At 34.2% G+C, this 18665-nt stretch overlaps 2 protein-coding genes across 2 annotated transcripts; one reads left to right on the plus strand and one right to left on the minus strand.

Annotated features, from left to right (window-relative positions):
- The first annotated feature begins 696 nt into the window (after positions 1-696).
- Positions 697-1944, plus strand: LOC125846071 (uncharacterized). Its single transcript, XM_049525527.1, has one exon. It carries the CDS (start codon positions 697-699, stop codon positions 1942-1944), a length of 1248 nt encoding a protein of 415 aa, XP_049381484.1.
- Positions 1945-5750: 3806 nt separating this feature from the next.
- LOC125844522 (GPI ethanolamine phosphate transferase 2) lies at positions 5751-14935 on the minus strand. Its single transcript, XM_049523835.1, has 17 exons — positions 14730-14935; positions 14470-14563; positions 13967-14011; positions 13683-13850; positions 13527-13611; positions 13286-13392; positions 12855-12935; positions 11451-11503; positions 11257-11359; positions 10226-10363; positions 9460-9556; positions 8058-8280; positions 7864-7957; positions 6744-7730; positions 6520-6612; positions 6138-6421; positions 5751-6058 (listed from the first exon to the last, which is right to left on the minus strand). Exons 1-17 carry the CDS (start codon positions 14858-14860, stop codon positions 5935-5937), a joined length of 2907 nt encoding a protein of 968 aa, XP_049379792.1. The 5' UTR covers positions 14861-14935; the 3' UTR covers positions 5751-5934.
- Between the last annotated feature and the right edge of the window lie 3730 nt (positions 14936-18665).

Here is an 18665-nt window from a genome sequence, read left to right on the forward strand (position 1 = left end):
AATAAAATAACAAATAGTAGCACTTATTGGAGAATAAAAAACTACACAATTACTAAATACTACTTATAATAAGAAATCGCCTACCTCTCCCACATATATAAAGTGCGGTTATTTCATTCGATTACCTACTAACTTTTTGTCCTAATTCTCGATCTCCATCATTCAATTACCTACTACGTACCTTTCTAACTCTAATTCTCGACCTTCATCATTCGTCTACTTACTAACTTTCTACTCTACTTTCAACCTCCATATCTACCTATAAAAAATCCATGTCCTAAGCCTCAATAAGTTGAAGTCATACCATATCATCATGTCTAATCATCTTCCATAAGTTTTTCTTCCAACCTACCTCTACTTTGTGTGTCTCCTGCTATGATCAACATTTCACATTTCCTTATTAACACACCGCCCTACCTTTTCTTCACAAGTTTAAATCATCTTAATCTCATTTTCTTCGTCTTATCCGTCATGTCGGCCACTCCGACTTACCCCATATAATTTCATTCCTGCTTCTATCTCTCCTAATATAAGTGATAAAAGATAACTAATATAAGTAATTTATATTATTTTAAAAAAAAAAAAAAAACTTTTCCAGTTTTGTCCACTTCCCATCTTTACAAAAACTCCTTTTTCGAGCCCTTTCCATCTTCGTCTCCTTCTCTTCTGCAACAACTTTTTCTGCTCCAAAAAAAAATGGAGAATCAGCGATTCAAAGCAAAGGACACCCATAATTCGAAATTCAAAACTTATCTCACTGCCTCTGAATACTTTCTTCAACAAAGAAACTTCGAAGATTGTCGTAATTACGCCTTAAAAGCCATTGAAATCGACTCAAATCAAGCTTCCCCTTCACAAATCCTCGCTATAGCGAATGTATTACTTCTCTCTACCACCATTAACGAACACCCAAATTACTATTCTATCCTTAACCTTCCTCTCTACACTCAAAACCCACAACTCATCAAAACCCATTTCACCAACGTTACGAATCTGTTAAACCCTAACAAGAATCGGTACCCATTTGCTTCTGAAGCTTTTGGGGTTGTACTCAAAGCTTGGTCTGTGCTTTCTAACCCGACCCAGAAAACCCGTTTTGATAACGGGTTGAAAAACAGGGGAGAAGATAGGGGTAGTTTTTGGACTGTGTGTCCTTACTGTTACTATGTGTATGAGTTTTTGAAGGATTATGAAGATTGTTGTTTGAGATGTCAGAATGAGAAATGTAGAAGAGTGTTTCATGGGGTGCCTATTGTGGGCCCATCTCCGCCACCTCAGGTGGCGGAGAAGGGTGAGTATCATTGCTTTGGGTTCACCATTTTGAGCAATGATACTCACCCTTTGTGGTCCCCTTTTGTGGGCACGAAGACTAATGAGAATAATGTTGAGTTTGGAATCGCGGGAGAAAAGACTAACGAGAAGGATAATGTGGATGAGTTCATTGAAATTTCCGATGATGAGGATGAAAATGGGGGAAATGAAAAATCTTTAGGGGTCGAAGAGGTATTTGTGGAAACTAATGGTGTGGAAGTGGATATGGGAGGTGATTTCAAGGAGAAGAGGATAAAAATGGTGGGGAAGAGTTTAAATAAGGTGTTGGGAAAAGGGAACAAAGTTAACATGAATGAGATTGTTTATAATGAGGGAAATAATGATTTCGAGACTAATGAGAATACTGTTGAGTTTGGTAACGAGGGAGAAAAGATTAATGAGAATAGTGTTGAGTTTGGTAATGCGGGAGAAAAGACTAATGAAAATAGTGTTGAGTTTGGTAATGCGGGAGAAAAGACTAATGAGAATACTGTTGAGTTTGGTAACGCGGGAGAAAAGACTAATGAGGATAGAGATAATAATGTTGAGTTTTTTATGGGAGATGATATCTATGTGAGGATGCAAGAAGAATTTGATATTGGGAGTTGGGACATTGTTTTTAGGAGTAATTGAGAAAGTTTCTCTACTTGGTTAGTATTACTAGTAATGGATGGTATACTTTAGTGTTACTTACATATTGAAAAGTCTAAATTTTTGAAATATTTTAGTATTTCTAGTAGTGAATAGTGATGGGGTTCAATTCTAAAAAAATGTATAGCATTTTGTATTAGATGTTGAAGTTTGTGTTTGAAATAGTTGAGTTACGAGAAACATTAGGTGATTTCTCTTCACACGTTCAAGTATTGATGGATAGAGTTATGTGCTTATGTGACGTAGTAATTACCTTGTGGAATTAGTTGAGGTGTGTAAAATGGCATGAACACCACGATCACGAAAAGAAATCTTGTTTGGATGAGCTTATGAATTGGTGGTGGTTACAAACTTTGCCATGACTCTTTTGCCTCAATAGAACAAATGTTGAATTCTTGTCCTTGTTAATTTCTCTTTTTCCACTTGGATTATTGCTATGTCTTTTACTTGAGTCAAGAGTATATCGGAAACCGTGTGTGTACCATTTCAAGGTAGGAGTTAAGGTTGTGTACGCATTATCCTCTCAGACCCCACTTACAAGATTACACGGAGTATATTGTTGTTGTTGTTCAACTGTTCACTTAGCAGAACTTGCTTTTAGTTGTTGCCCTTCATTCTGCTTGACTTCATGATACACTTGTTATAGCTTGTATTTGAGAATCAGTTTACACATGAAATTATGCATTTTAGCATCAACAAAGAACTTCTAGATGGAACTCAATTATGCAGAATAAAATATACCTGAGACAGTGTTATTCGGTATTTGTGCTAGGAAAAGGTAATATGTATTCTTGTGAAATAAGGCGAGATGCACGCAGATATACGCGCACTTCGTCCACCAAATGACTTTGTGTGGGTTCAAAAGAGGAATGATGATAATTTGATAAAGGTAAAAACTTACTCGCATCAGATATTTATATCAAATCAATGGAACCTACTATAGTTAAGTGATTTAGGTGTCATGCATATTTAAAGTCTCAATACGATGAAAATATACCTTCGTTAATTATAATTAATTAAGTTTCATTATCAATAATATTATTATAATGAAGTGAAAATATATGTTCGTTAGTTATGGTTACACATTCATTGACTTTGATGTAACTATAGTTATTATTATGTGTCGTATCAAAGTATCGGAAATATAACAAGTTTTCGTCTTTTCGAAACAAAAATAGTAAGAAAATATGATAATAAGATAGTAAGATATAAAGAAAACGAAACAACATATAATAATACACACGGAATAATGTTAAATAGAGTGTATTAGTAATGCTTGCATTAGCAATGCATGTATTAGTTATGCTTGCATTAATTATACATAGATTATTTTAATGCATTGTTTGGATTGATGCATTAAAAATAGTATGTATGGCATTAAAAAAATTATTTACAAAGATACCCTTGACTTTTATGATGGAAAAGATGTAAAAAAAGGTTTTGAGGGGTAAGTGGGTCTTTTATCATATTAATGCATGCATTAAAACCATTGCATTGCTAATACCTAGAAATCCATGGTATTAGCAATGCACTCCTTAATACACAATGGAGTGTATAACTAATGCAAGCATTAGTTATACATAGGTTGAAAAAGAGTACCAAACAGGGCACCAATAATACACAAGGCTAATACATGCATTATTTTTCCTAATATACTCTACCAAACGACCCCTAATACTTCTAATAAGAAGATAAGAGAAGAGGCAAACCCTTGCCTCTCTGCCATAAAATGCAGCAATACTCGGTTATATACCAACTTTCTACCCTAATTCTCGATTTGTATATCTTTTTATATATGCTCAGTAAATTAAAGTTGTGTCATGTCATCTCCTAACTTCTGCTACAAATCAACCTCTCACACATCCTCACTCGCGAATCTATACAACACTTGATAATTGATTATCAAAATCGACTTTAAAAATAGTTTATTAATATTAAGTTTGATGTTTACATTATTATTATAACTAATTTGTAACTTCATTATTAGTATATCATTTGAGACTTTACAACATGAGTCTATAATAGTATAATACTACTAAATTTTTATGTTTTTTTTTAAATTCTTACTTGCTTTAGCATCCAAACTTTTCTTTAAAAACTTCTTAAATATAGACATTAATGTTTGATTATTTCCTAATTTTAATTTTACTCACGCCTAAAATAATTACTACTAAAAATGAGAATTACCATATTTTAGACTAGGAAAACACTTGAAACTTTAGAAAAAAATCAAATCCAAAAATAAAGAGGGGGGGGAAAGAAGGAAAATTTAAAATAAAATAGGTAAATAGAACACACATATGGGAAAAGAAAGCTAGTTTATTTTGTTTCATTTTAACGCCTAATTATTATTATTAATAATAATAATAATAATATTACATGTATGTACTTATTTCTCCTTTTTGTATTCAAATTTTCCTCTTTTTTTCCCTTGGAGTTGACGTAGTTTTCTTCAAAATATGGTAATTCGTATTTTTAGTATAATGTTTATTTTAATTGGCAAGAGTAAAATTAAAAAAGAAGAAAAACAAGGAAATAATTAAGAAATTAGTGTCTATAAAAACAAACAATATAGTATATACACATAACAAATTGAGTTAGGCTTTTACAATATTAACGTAAGCTTCTTTTCACTTTGAGTTATTATTTTTCCTTAAGAATTACTATAATGTTGTATTAATGTAGTAGAGAAGAAGCTACTTTTACTATATCTATATTTTGGTTTCATTCTTTTTTTTTTCATTAACTTTGTTATTTTTGCATTCAACAGTTGTTCGAGCTAGTTTTGATATACAAAAAAGCAAGAATGTCATCCTCAAAAAGCAAAACCATCGACAATTACTGGGAGAGGTTAGCAGATACAAGAGAACAGATAGACAAGCAAACAAATGACCTTAAAAATACTAATATGCAACAAGAAAATGTGAAAGACAGATACGAGTCCACGACTAGTCTTTGGAAGTTAAAGGACAAGGAAGACCAGCTCGAAGACAAACTCGAGAAAAGAGGGGTTCCTAAAAGAATGATATAATCTATTTATTTATTTATTATTTTCTAGTCATTAAAAAAATGTTTAGATTCAACTAATTAAGTTTTAGGATTTTTTATTTGTTTCTTGGACTTCAAGTTTTATATTCCCCTCATTGTTTTTCCTTTTTTTCAAACATTAAAATAAAGAAAGGTTTAGATTAATTTACCATTGCACATCTCATTCATTAATAATTGATCTATCCAACTATACATTCAAAGTTTCAATTTCAGTAAAAACAAATAAATAACTGCAGCCTTCAAACATAAAAATTGATAATTATATCTAAAAATGTTCATTTTAAGTAAACAATGGAACAATAATATCATTACTAGTAACAAACCCACACAACAATATAAAACATCCCTGAATACTTTTATTTTGAATCGAGGGTCTATTAGAAACCATCTCTCTGTCCCATAAAGGTAACGGTAAGGTCTGCATACAAACACCGAGTATGTTGTTATATCATCACTGCAGTAGTCCCAAGATACATTATGTATCCAAGTTGATAAAAGGGCCAAAAATAAGAACACAACAATTTACAAAAAGCCTCTCAAGACTAGAAAGGTATGTTTTGACAGATTAAACTAGCAGACATTACACTGAAAATGGCATAACTCATTCTAACCTACGCGAAAATCGTGAAAAATATAATAACAAAAATCTACAGCTCAACGTTCTCGGTTTTTCCCAGTCAACCATTTGTCTACTGAACAGAAAAAATGATTTGTTTACCTTCTATGATGTAAGTTTTCCGGTCAAAAATGTTCTGGTTCAAGTGTGGAAGGCTTTCGCGTAGAATGCTTCCTTCTAATCCACAACTTCCCCAGAATGTTAAGATCACCTTAATGGGTAAAGCAACTGGCATACCTCTTGATGGAGATCGAACAGAACACTTGAATCGGGTTAGTTGTATATATGTCATACTCTTTCTTGTGAGACTAGTCTGTATGAGTGTGCAACTTCTCTCGGTAAGTCAAGACCAAGCTGATATAGATCATAGTTGAAGCTACAACAGATACACCAACGCAAACACAAACAGTTGTAGCACAAATGTACAAGAACCTGAATGAAGAAATGTCACTCTTAATCTCCATACAAAATATATGATAAAGCAAAATATCAACTTCTTAGTGACACTTACTTGGGAGAAAATACACTCCAAACAAATAAATGATTCCGCATTAGCAGCAACACAATTGTGTAAGCTATCAAAAGAATGGAATTCAAACCCAATGGAACCAGACAAGGAAAACCAAGTGTCCTCTTGAGCAACGATCCAATGTTGCCTTTCTCAGAAATTATGAAACTACTCGTGTCCTTCACAGAATTGTACATCACCATACTAAGGAGGTATAACATTGGTGAAGCGTACGTAATAATGAACATTAAGACACCAGAAAGTATAGTTGAGTGGTTCAACACACCCTAGCAATCAAATCAATGGGGAGCATCAGATTCAATATGAAGCAGACAGGAAATTAGCATGGAACACAATATTAAAGATTTTTGTGCAAGAAACTTACAATAAAAGCCCCAGCAACATCGATTGTAGCTAGGGTGTTGGTGTTGCCGAGACCAAAATGGCCTGCCATTCCCATGTAATAAAGTGCAGCAACCTGACACGGGAAAAGGAGAAAAATAAGACATGTGAAACTAGTATTGAGCAGTTTTACAAAGATGTCGTAATTTTTTTTAAAAGACAAACAAAAAAGAGAACTTGGATGAATATTCAAAATATCTAACTGACCTCAACCCACTGCCTGCGATGCTGGTTGGAACCAGAAGAATACCAAATGCTAGCTAGTACTTGCAGGAAGAGAAATAGTACAGGCATTGAGTTTACGGGCTGCTGCAACAATAGCTGTAAAAGAGACCAATAATATACGTAACTCAAGCCAATCACGTATGCAGAATCCCTAAAACATAAACCCCAAGCCTTTCTTTGGACTTCAGGAACAGAAACCGTATGATTTTGGAAAGGTATACACCAAGGCACAGCAACAACAATAGCCGTTGAACAGAAACCTAGGACAACATAAATTATCTGAGCCATTAAAGTAGCATCATAACTACCTGTACTGAATGCAACATCTTGATATTTAGTGATATAATGTAAAACCAGCCACCCTGGGAACAAGTGCATCAAGGAAACTACGGTCATAAAGTTCTTTTTTGACCGTCGGGACCACATAAGAGAAACTAAGCTTATATTGATTAGGATGATCACTGAAACCAGCTGGAACAACTTTATATAAATGCTTCCCACTTGCTCTAACCATTTTGAAATGTCAGGAAGATTAGTCCAATTAACACCACCTTGATGCCATCCTCTCAGAAATCTCCCAGAAATGAGAATCACAAAAATTGAGCAAATCTGGATGTAATTATTTGTTTTCAGTCCCAAGGTAGCACTTGTATTTTGCTCTGTCCTTGTTACAATATGCTGCATTACTTTCCGGAGAGATAACAAATAAAGTGAGGATGTCATGAAATGCCATATGTACTGCTCTTCCTCCACCAGAGAACTGGATCCCATGCTTATGACAACAATAACAATTACCACAAGAATAAAAACTTCATCCAAATGCCACCAGCTCAGGTCATTATTGGCACTAGAAAACTGCTGATTCTGCTCAGAGAAAACTTGCTTTCCTAGAAGAAACAGAAGGCTCAGCAATATCAAACATGAAACAAGCATAGCGGCTACTCCAAATATAAGTTGGCCAACAGGTTTCTGAAAAACATAAAATAAAACTTATAAGAATATTGCAAAAAGGTAATTATATGGGAGAATTTAAAATCATGGAACGCTCTGCTCTATTACTTTCTGGAAATGCAAAAGAAAACTTTCATAAGGTTAAACTCACGTCAGTTGCTCTATGAGATAGCCACTCACTTGCAGTTCTTAAGAAATTATGATATGCCATAAGAACGCTGTGACAATTGTCCCCACTAGCAGATCTATATGAAATATGAGAAACAACACAAGAATTAGAATTTTCCTCGAATAAAATTACTGAGAAGAAGTATGTCAAATTGGCTATTACAAACCATCAAGCACCTTTTCTCTTCCCCAGACTTCCAAGATCTGTGAAGATCTGAAGCCTTCATGTACAAACAACAAAAGGTCTCTACCAGATTACTGTAACCTCTTGTCCTCTCAGATCCATCATCCCTGAAGTTGTCGCATGAGAAGTTTTCACATACTAAACCAGGTAATTGTGCTTCAAGGAGCCTAAGCAATTGCCAGGAATTCAACTCCAATAACCTGAGTTGTTGGTCAACTGAAATACTTGAAGAAAATGAAAGAAGAACATGACCAACTTTATAATGCATATATAGGGCAAAAAAAGACGAAACATGATTTTGAAAAGATGGTCACAAGAAATGATGGGACTGAAAATAATGTATCAACATTACTCTATATGCTACTATTTATTTTCTCCATTTCATAGAAAGTGCGCTGTCACAACATAACCAGATCCGGATACTCAGTCGAGCCTGATTGATCTTGTCAGACTTGAGCACCAAGCCTAATGAGAATTCCAACCATTTCCATTAGCCTGAGCCTATGCAAGGTGCTCCAATGACAAGTTGTCAGGAGTCAAAGTATAACCTCTCAATATTAAGCGTCATTATATTGAAAATGTGTACTCCTGTTAGATTCATTGTGAAGCCCATTTTACTCCGAGGAACCTCACTCCTGAATGAACTAGCATTCGTTATCATGAGTCATCAAGGAAAACTCTCAATCTCAGACTGAATTAAGCCCCCAAAAAATGTCCCTTCTAGTTCCAGGGTTAAATAAAAAGGATGGCAATCTCCAAAAATGATTATTATTTTTGTAGGAAACTGCATATAGCAGTGCCTAGTTCCCTTTTCTAGTCAAAAACCAAGATAACAACCACTGATACCCGGAATCACAGAGCATATGAATAAACTGGGATTCTCTGAAGAACATAGAAGAAGCACCCCATGTAAAACTGTGATTACATCATTAACAATCATTGCCTTTAACTCCCATATGATTAAGCATGATAGATTTGTGCCATCTCAACTTTACCATTCAATCAACAACAGCCAAGAAGAATGCAGTCGGAGTATATTAAATAAGCATAGAACCAGTATGGTGAAGTGGAAACAATTCAGAAATCTTGACTAGTAATTGGATGAATTACAAGTAACTAGAACAACTGTGGTCTGTGCAGGAAAGTTTCTCATTTGTTGTTCTGATACACAGAAAAACAGGATGAAGAAAAATGCAGAATTCAATTCCTCGAGCCCATGCCTCACTTGTGGATGCAGAAGGAACAGGATATCCAAACACACGCCCACATATTTTCCTACGTAGATAATCATCATCACGATGTAACACATATTCTGACACTTGTCCTTCACAATTATCACCAGATATCAACATTCTATATGGCTCAGAATTAACAACATAAACTACCAAAACAGACCTGTTAATGATTTGAAAGTTTCTGGCATCAACATGCCAACATTGTTCTTTGGTATCGGAACACCAAAAAGAAGAGCTAATGTTGAAGCAAGGTCCACCTGAAACACCAGAATAATGCATAGTTGATAAATAAACAAGTTGATGATTAAACCAATCTTATCAGTGTCAAATAAGGAAACCCTGCAACTACTATCAAAAATATCTTTTTAAAGATAAAATCAAAACCTCCTACAATATTCAATAAAGACTATGGCAAAAAGTCACTACTTATCAACTTACTTTTACCAGCACTTGTAGTTCAAGTTTTATTTTTGAAAGAATCTCAGACAAAACTTACTCTAGCAACTCTTTTATTACAACGTTTATTTTGAAAAACCAATACTGCATAGTTTATATTAGCTCCCATGCAGAACATGGGTGAAACACTAGATATATTTTAGAGACTTACTGCTAACTTGTATATTTCTTCTTACAGCATACTAATCATAATGGAGGTACTGCTGCACCTTAACAACCTAGCACCTATGTTGCTCGGACTCTTCAAAAAAGTCGACTGGTTCGTGTTGGATCCTCCCAAAGTATTGTATTTTTGGAGGATCAAACACCAGTGTAGCAACATTTTGGAGAGTCCGAGCAACATAGCCTCTCACAAATAACTGTTTCTTGTAGAGAGCTGATCATGCAAATGAAAAGAAAAGGCAAGTGATTCCAATTTCCACCAATGAAATAATCCATTAAAAGTTAATCAACAATTCATGGTCACATACCTGGTTGGCTTTATTAGGGGTGCCTGATGTACTTCCGAATTTTGTAGGACCAATAAAAAGTGCCAAAGAGTCAGTTTCCTCAAATGATGATCCTCCATGATTTCCGTTTTCAGTCATTCCATGGTCACTTACTACCAACTGCAAATGTGTGCACCATAAACAGTCAGAATATTGACATTTGTTTGTTGAGTAATCAAATGATATCTTCACACACTAGAGGAGTATGATGCCACAAACACTTGCTCCACTATTCAACAGGAATATCAGGTAATTTGTTGATATATTACCATATTTAATATGTTAAAATAATTTTTTTGGTAAGATAAAGAATGGATTCAATATTGGATCGGGGAATCATATTCAGATGTTAAAAATATTAAAAAGACGAAATAATACTTCAAATTTGATCAAGATGTAGGTCAATATCGTTAAAGGTCATTTGGAGGTGCTTAAACCCCAAAGCTAGGTGCTGCTTCGCCTCGCTTAGGCAGAAAGCATCAACGTATTAAGGAATGAGCTCAATGCACATGGGCTCTACTTTGGAGAGAGCGCCAATGAACAATAAACAACCAGCAAAGAGATTTATCAATTGTTGAGGAAACATATGAATCTGTTACTTATTAGGAAAAGGAATTAAAAATTTCAAATAGAAGAAAACTAGCCAGAAAACCTAAGGTACAAACTTTGACTGCATTGTAGCTTCTAAATCAAAATTTTATATCAATTTCCAGCTTAATTTACAGGTTTTATTTTTACTTCTATATTTCACTAAATTATAGTTTTTCCAATTACTTTGTTCATATAATTTTTTTGTGCCTATATTTTGTGCAAATTACATTAATATATTTTTGTAAGTAAAATAGAATACGACAGGTACTCAAATGTCATAGTTAGCGGCAATAATGGTTTCATCACTTGTTACTACTTCATATCTATAACAGGGCAATGCTTCTAAGTCCGGAACATCACGGATAACTGCTAGCTTATTGACTAAGCTACACAACTCTAGCAGAAGAGATAGAAGCACAAACCAAGAGTGTCCGTCCTTGATCATTATTGTTGGTAGGTAAAGAATTTAGATCGATCATATTGATCACTTCATCCATCTCTCTGAGTTTGGGGCCCATCAACACACTGTAATACACATCCCAAGAAAGTAATATGGATGTATTATCATCTTTTTTATTCGGAAACTCAATGCAAACTGAAAATTAACATGGCACACCTACTGCGCCCACCAAGATGTCCAACATGATCCAAGCCAAGATAATGAAGAATCTGAAACAGTGCAAGCTTGAGTTAAATAAAGTAGTGACAAACAAAAAAGTAACTCCACAGAAAGAACCAGATGAACCATCAGCAACATATTCATGGATCTCACAAGATGCCCCATTTACAATATAACTAACCAACGTCAGCCATATTCAAAAGGAAAATGATTTACACGTTATGAAAGAGAGGGGGGTACTTTCAGCTATTTTGAAACGAAAATCCTGAACACAATATGCAAGATAGTCTTTCTGTAAAATTAATTAAAAAACATCTTGTACTAGAACATCCAGATGTATCTGCTAGTTCAATAATGATCTCCACATATATAGGAAATTATTATTCTCGAAAAAGGAAGCTGTTTAATAAGTCTACAGGTGTTAGTTGGAATTTGAAACATCAACTGAGCATGCTAACAAAACTAGCAATTAGAACGCAAATATAGTTGTTCAATGGAAGGATGGCTATGCATGTATGACCACAGAAAATAAAACTTAAGTAATTGAGTTGTAAATTTGTGCTCTCAAAGCAGCAGATTCTGGAACATCTTATATGAAGACCAGTTCAATATATACTCAAGAAGGAATCTGTTTACTTCAGCATCTGATTAATGGTAAAAATAGTGTATCAGTCTCGGCAAAAGCACTATGTCCTCACTAAACCAAGCAAAGCAAAAACAATGTTTTAGAAGATGAGACAACCTAAGCGACGAGGCCTAAGCACTTTGGTCAAAAGCAAAACATGTAATAAAGAGCACTTCACATGCATAGCGAATTGCCACTTCATGATGCCTTTAAAACTGACAAAGTGAAGCGAGTTCAACGAGGTGTGCTCCATTCACTCACTTCTGTCTAACTTTCTATGCCAAGGCAAGCCCTTGGGAAGAGAAGCACTCTTCCTCTACTTAGGGCAATCGATCTGGATCGTTTCTTTCCAATGCTAACCAAAACTTAGATTTCCTTGGTTCATTGAAGGAACAACTTTTCATACAAGCTAAAACATAATTTGCTAGGGATAGGCATTTTCTGCATCACATGTCGAAGAAAATTAACCTTGATGAATTACACACATCAATAATGATAAGATGATGAAACCTAGACAAAACTACACAATTACAATGATGATAATGATGATTTATCAGGCTGAGCTGCGATTAAGTACAATAATTACTGCTACATTGTAAGAGAGAAAGCCAGCAGTTGCTTCTCTTCTTCTGGTTGCTGCCACAGGGTATGCTCCTTTACTTTTATCATTTTGAGCAACTATTGTTCTCTTTGTTTTCTCTCAATTGATTTAACTATAGTTCCTAGGAAAATGTTGTAACAAATAAAGGGACAAATAGAAGGGAAAAAGAGATTACCAGAAGACTCCAGTCAGCACGACTAAGTTCATCAACCAAATGTCGAGTTACATTTTGATCTACTTGGACAGTGTCTTTAACCTGTGGGATGAATTCCATAAGCAGCTAAGAACTTCAACTTTTCAACACCAATTACAAGCAAAGCAATTAAATCCTACACCTTAAGCAGCATTCTGACCTTAGACCTAGATGTAGATTACACCTCCATCCCCAAGATACCCAATCCAACAAATAACTGAAAGAGCGGTATTTCACTAGCATGGCTGAAGACAATTTCTATGTTTTTGCAAATCAAGAAATTAAAGAGAATAAATGAACAAACTACACCACCAGAGAGGAGAAAATAGCTACACCACCACAAGGGCAATAGGAGAGAAAAAAGAATTATTGAATAAGAATGCTTCAAATTCCTGGTATTAAAACAGACTTACAAAGAAACTGCTAACTCCATCATGCCTCGAAAACATTCCAGGAAACAACTTAAGCCATGTGTCGTCACCATGCATCACAAGTTTCCAACCAACTTTTAGAAATTGAACTGTGACAGGAAGAGAAATCATGGGTCATGTTAAGACATCTAATCTGGAAACCACTTAATCAATTGACAAGCTATAACTTAAAAGGGACTTTCTTCTTTATCATATAGAATTTTAAGAAGATTTTCCAGCTAACCAATTATGTTGTCATCCAGCAAAGCTTGTGTGTTGAAATTGAAAGCAACATCCAAAAATCCCCCAACTGCACCAGAAACCATGGCCTGCAAGCACACGGCTACTGAGAAACCAACTTCTTGAAGCAGGAAATTTGTCCGAAACTCGTTTGGTTTACCTTCAAGCGAGGCATTGTGACTGTAGGAGGTGCAGCCTTTGCATGATAACCAATTGCCCTCCCCTTACTCAATAAGGATTGAGTATATGGCATAGCTTCCTGGAAAGGCTTCGGTGGAGGTTCACCATCTTTCCCAAGCACGAATTCGGCTGGAAGACCATCAATAACCTAAACAAATAGATTTTTTCAGCAAAAAGCCAAATCATATTTCCATCCAGATGTAGACCAGAAGGATTCACAAGTAAAACATTCTCAGGCAAGATTAAACTAACAAAACCACTCACCATGAGTATCAACCGGTCAAATAAAGGAGGCACCAAAGACAATTCCTGCAGTTTTACCAAATTAAACACCATAACTTTTAAGGGCAATAGAGCACTCTAGCATATCCAATGCAAAACCAACAGAAAACCGCATTAACATGTACACCGAAAAAACAACATGACATTCCTATAAAAAAATCTCAACAAGTTTCAAACTTTCAAGAACCTTAACAAATTTTGTAACATGCCAAACTGTATTCATAATTATACACAATGATATCAGTCATATATAGTAACTTCATATAAATGAGATAACACAATATCTAAGCTGACACAACATGAACAAATTCAATTTACTACAAATATGATCTTCTTAGCCCAAAAAGAACAAACCCCTCCACCCCCAAAAAAGAAGAAATACACCAACCTGGTACAACAACAACAAAAACTCTACAAAATATGATCTTTCTATCCCAAAAAAGAACACCCCCACCACCCACCACCACCCCAAAAAAGACACCAACCTGGTACAAATATTTGAGCTGACTATCTGATAAATTGGTGGTATTCTGAAACTCAGCTGAATCTGCTCCAGGCGGATAAAAACTCTCCACCCCACTGAAGAAATTGAGGAAAACAGAATAAAGAAGGGAAATTTCAATGCTTATTATGCAATTTTCCAGAATACAAATGAAAATTCCAAGCTCTTACAATAATGAAATTCAAGAAAAGATTGGATTTTTAAGAAATGAAACTGACAAATCAATTATTTTTTTTTGAGTACCTGAATCCAGAGAGTGCCGGTTTAACAGGGAAGAAACCAAGAACAAAGAGAGCAAGCCCAAATACTTGAATCAAAACTGCTAATACAGCAATTACTGTTAGCTTTTTACATGTTAATGAAGATGAATCCATTTTTTTTCTTCTTCTTCTTCTTCCTCTTCACTTTGTGTATGTGTGTTTTATATTTGCAAGATCCTCAACTCTTGGCGTGGGGTGGGGTGGGGTGGGATGGGGTGGGGTAAGGAATTTGTTGTAGAAAAAAAATATATATGTATACATATAATTGGGGTAGGGGAGGAGAAATTGCGGAGGATATCGAGTCTGATAGGATCAAGGGGTTAATTTGAATATTCGACTATAAAAAATTATATTATTTATATATGAATGTAGAATGAGTATAAAATTCTTTTTAGTATTTTTTTGTTTTCATATTTGAATTATTAGTGAAAGTTTTAATTCAGCAAAGGATTATAAAGTGAAAAATGATATTTTTGTGAATAAAATTCAAATTCATGTAGTTAACTAATTGAACTATTCATATTTTTTGGGCATAGAAAAATAGTTTTAAAAAATCAACTAATTATGATATGTTTACAATACTCACTTTTATTTATTTATTTGGTACACTTTCAATCTTAATATTTTACTTTTCGAAAATTAATTTAATTAATTTATGAAGCTAAATTAAATTATATCAACTTAATATTTTATCTAATTTGATTCTTCATAAGGGAAATATGAAAAGTGATATAAATAGAGAAAATTATATTCAATAAAATCTAAAAAGAAATTGAATAGTCATTTCGCCTCACAATTCTAAATATTTTATACTATACTTTTGATAATTATAAAAACACGTCATTAAACGGAGAGAGTAACTTACATCTTTTTCAACATATTAGTTGAAGTATAATGTCGATTTTTTTAATTTTTTAATTTTATTTCATAAACTAACAGCTCAAATAATTATGAGTATATAATATACATAATTTAGGCCACCTTAATTTCAATTTTCTAAAATTTTCCTTGCTTCCTTCCTACATTCCCCCAACCAAACAGATTTGCCGCATGAATTGAATAGAGTCTCCTAATCTTCGGCTTCACAAATAAATCAACTGTAAAATAGTCCAAAAAAACAAACCAAGATAAATTAGCCAACAAGTATAGATGCATGAGGTGACTTTTACGTATATAATTTATAGAGATCCTAAATTCACTATACTACCATTTTTCGAACTCCTTCATGGAAATTCAAGATCCACCATTGAGCAGACAAATAGCTAATAAAGTTATTTATACTAAATGCAGCAACCTTTATCCGAAAACCTTAAAGATATGTACCTTGGTTAGTACAAAAGAATGAAAGATTCTGATAAAAATCCATCTCTTCACTCCTCAAAGTAAGACTTTTATAGAAGAGACATTTAAAATGGTCAACAAGTACTAAAATCCAGGTGATAATGTTTATATTTGGAACTACTTTTTACAGTCTTCTTTAGAAATCATACAAAATGTAGTTAATCTTCCCCGTGGAGTTAGTTGAGGTGAATGCAAGCTAACTCGAACACCGCAATTATTAAAAAAATAGACGTAGTTTGTTAGGGGTGTGCAAAATCCGATTTAACCAATAAACCGAACCGAGAAAAACACTATTGGGTTATTGGGCTAACGGTTTTTAAATGGTTTTGCAAAAAAATTTATTGGGTTATTGGTTCGGTTTTCGGTTTTATGATTTTTGTTAATGGTTAAACTGATAACCCAATAAGACTATACTACATTTACTAGTGTTATTGTTAATGGCTGAACGATTGTTACTTTCACACTTTTTGTTAATGGTTAAACGATTGTTATTTTCACACTTTTTCCTTTGAATGTGTCTAGTGTCTAAACTTGCAAGAAAAATGATTGTTACTTTTATGATTATTACTTTCATGCCAAATGCTGGAAAAATCATATGGTTTATTTGAAAATTTTCTTATCGTGTATATAATATATATGAGTATTTTCTTATTGGTTAAACCGAAAATCGAACCGTTAAGTACCAAAAACTGATAAGAAATATGTTATTGGTTTGATTATCGATTTGACGTATTTACAAACCGAAAATTGATAAATCGAATCAATAACACATAAAATCGAACCGAATCGACCGACGCATCCCTATAATCTGCCAAAGTACTACGATAGGATTTGGTACTGTATGTGCTAGGGTCGTAGACCGTTTAGGTTTCTAATCTCCTCATGTAAATTTTGTTTGTTGGCTAAAGGGAAACGATGACTAAAATTATTTTTCATTGCTTCTCTATCTTATGAAGCAGGGCAAATCAACTTTCACTTCATCATTATTTGATAAATATTGTAGATTTAAACAATATGTAATTTGATATTGAAACAAATGAGAAATGATTGATTTCTTATCAAACTTTGGGCACGGGCAACCCTATCTAGTCAAATTATAAAGATCAATCTCTTCCCTTCTCAAAGTAAAAGACTTTTTATAGAGTGAATACCTCATATGATCGCTTAACTATAAACTCATTCAAAAGTCACACAACTATGAATTTTTTTCCCAGAAAGTCACTCAATTGTTTCACAAACACAACTATGGTTCCTTTCCTTCCGTGACATGCCCAGGAAGAAGGCCAAAGCAAAACTCGCAGCTTGGTAAACCAATAGTGACCTCTTCTTTAGGCCGGCAACAAAAGATGATTTTATCATTAGTGACCCAACGCATACCAGCATGGATTTGAAAAGTTTCAATCGAACCAAGAGTGAGATTTGATACTTTGACAGTCATCCAATATGTACAGGTCGCCTCACAACAATTCACTTTCTCAATCTTCATGACCTTATACTTGAAAACATTGCACTCTTTCTCGTTATAATCCTTGATAGAATGGTTAGCTAATTCCATCAGTAACTCAACTCTGCCATTGAAATTCTGAGATGGGTTTAATGGACCTATTCTACCATTGATAAAGTCATCAATGTCAAAACACTGTCAAAGAAGCAAAAAAAAATATGTTATTGATAGAATTATTATAAGGGGATATGCGATACAGAAAAAATTAAACAAACTTACATGCGATTGGCGATACTGGCGGCAGTATGCCAGCCAAATTGGGAGATATTCTGGGGGATAATTCTCCAAAGTTGTATCGAATCGACAGTTTTTTTTGTCACACCTGCAATACGGGGTTAGATAGGACCCATCAATGCATCTTCCTTGTGCGGCAAGTTTTTCTCTTTGGTCCTCCAACGAGATCTCAGAAGTTTTTCCCCTCTTCTCTTTTTCTTCCGCCTCCGATGAAGGTACCAAACCATTTTCTATTTCCCATGTACAATTTTGTTTTTCCCAATTTCCATAGCCGTCCATAAGTGATTTTAGTCTCTTCTCTTCGTATGAGTACTGTTTTTCCCAATTCTCAAATTGTGCTGCTGCACCAGAAAGGCCTTTTTGCCAATTCTCCTGTGTTGATTCAGCCATTTTTCAGTTGATTGTATCTATTACAGACCCAAATTCTCTCCGCAAATTTTCGATTGAAGAGATCTCTGTAACTAAAGTGTATTATGAGAAGAAATATGCGTCTGTTGATAAAATAGAGACCTATGGGGTTTCTTAAATAGGTTTATGCAATCCTATTTAGAATAGGAAAATGACTAGAAAAGGTTTATATAATCCTATTTAAAATAGGAATAGTAAATAATACTCCTTATTTTTGGATATGAAGAAAATTATATTGGGAGCGTCACCCCCGAATGGATCCTGCAAAGCGCGATTTGAATTTAGTCGGAGTTTCAATGTGGACTTCGAACACTGGGTGGAAAACCAAAAAGAAAAGAAAAAATACTCCTTATATCTTAGTTACTTGTCCACTTTTCCTTTTATAGTTATCCTTAATTATTTGTCTATTTGGACAAATCAAAAAAGGATAAA

The sequence above is a fragment of the Solanum stenotomum genome, chromosome 11 (assembly GCF_019186545.1).
Source record: "Solanum stenotomum isolate F172 chromosome 11, ASM1918654v1, whole genome shotgun sequence".
Lineage (NCBI taxonomy): Eukaryota > Viridiplantae > Streptophyta > Magnoliopsida > Solanales > Solanaceae > Solanum > Solanum stenotomum.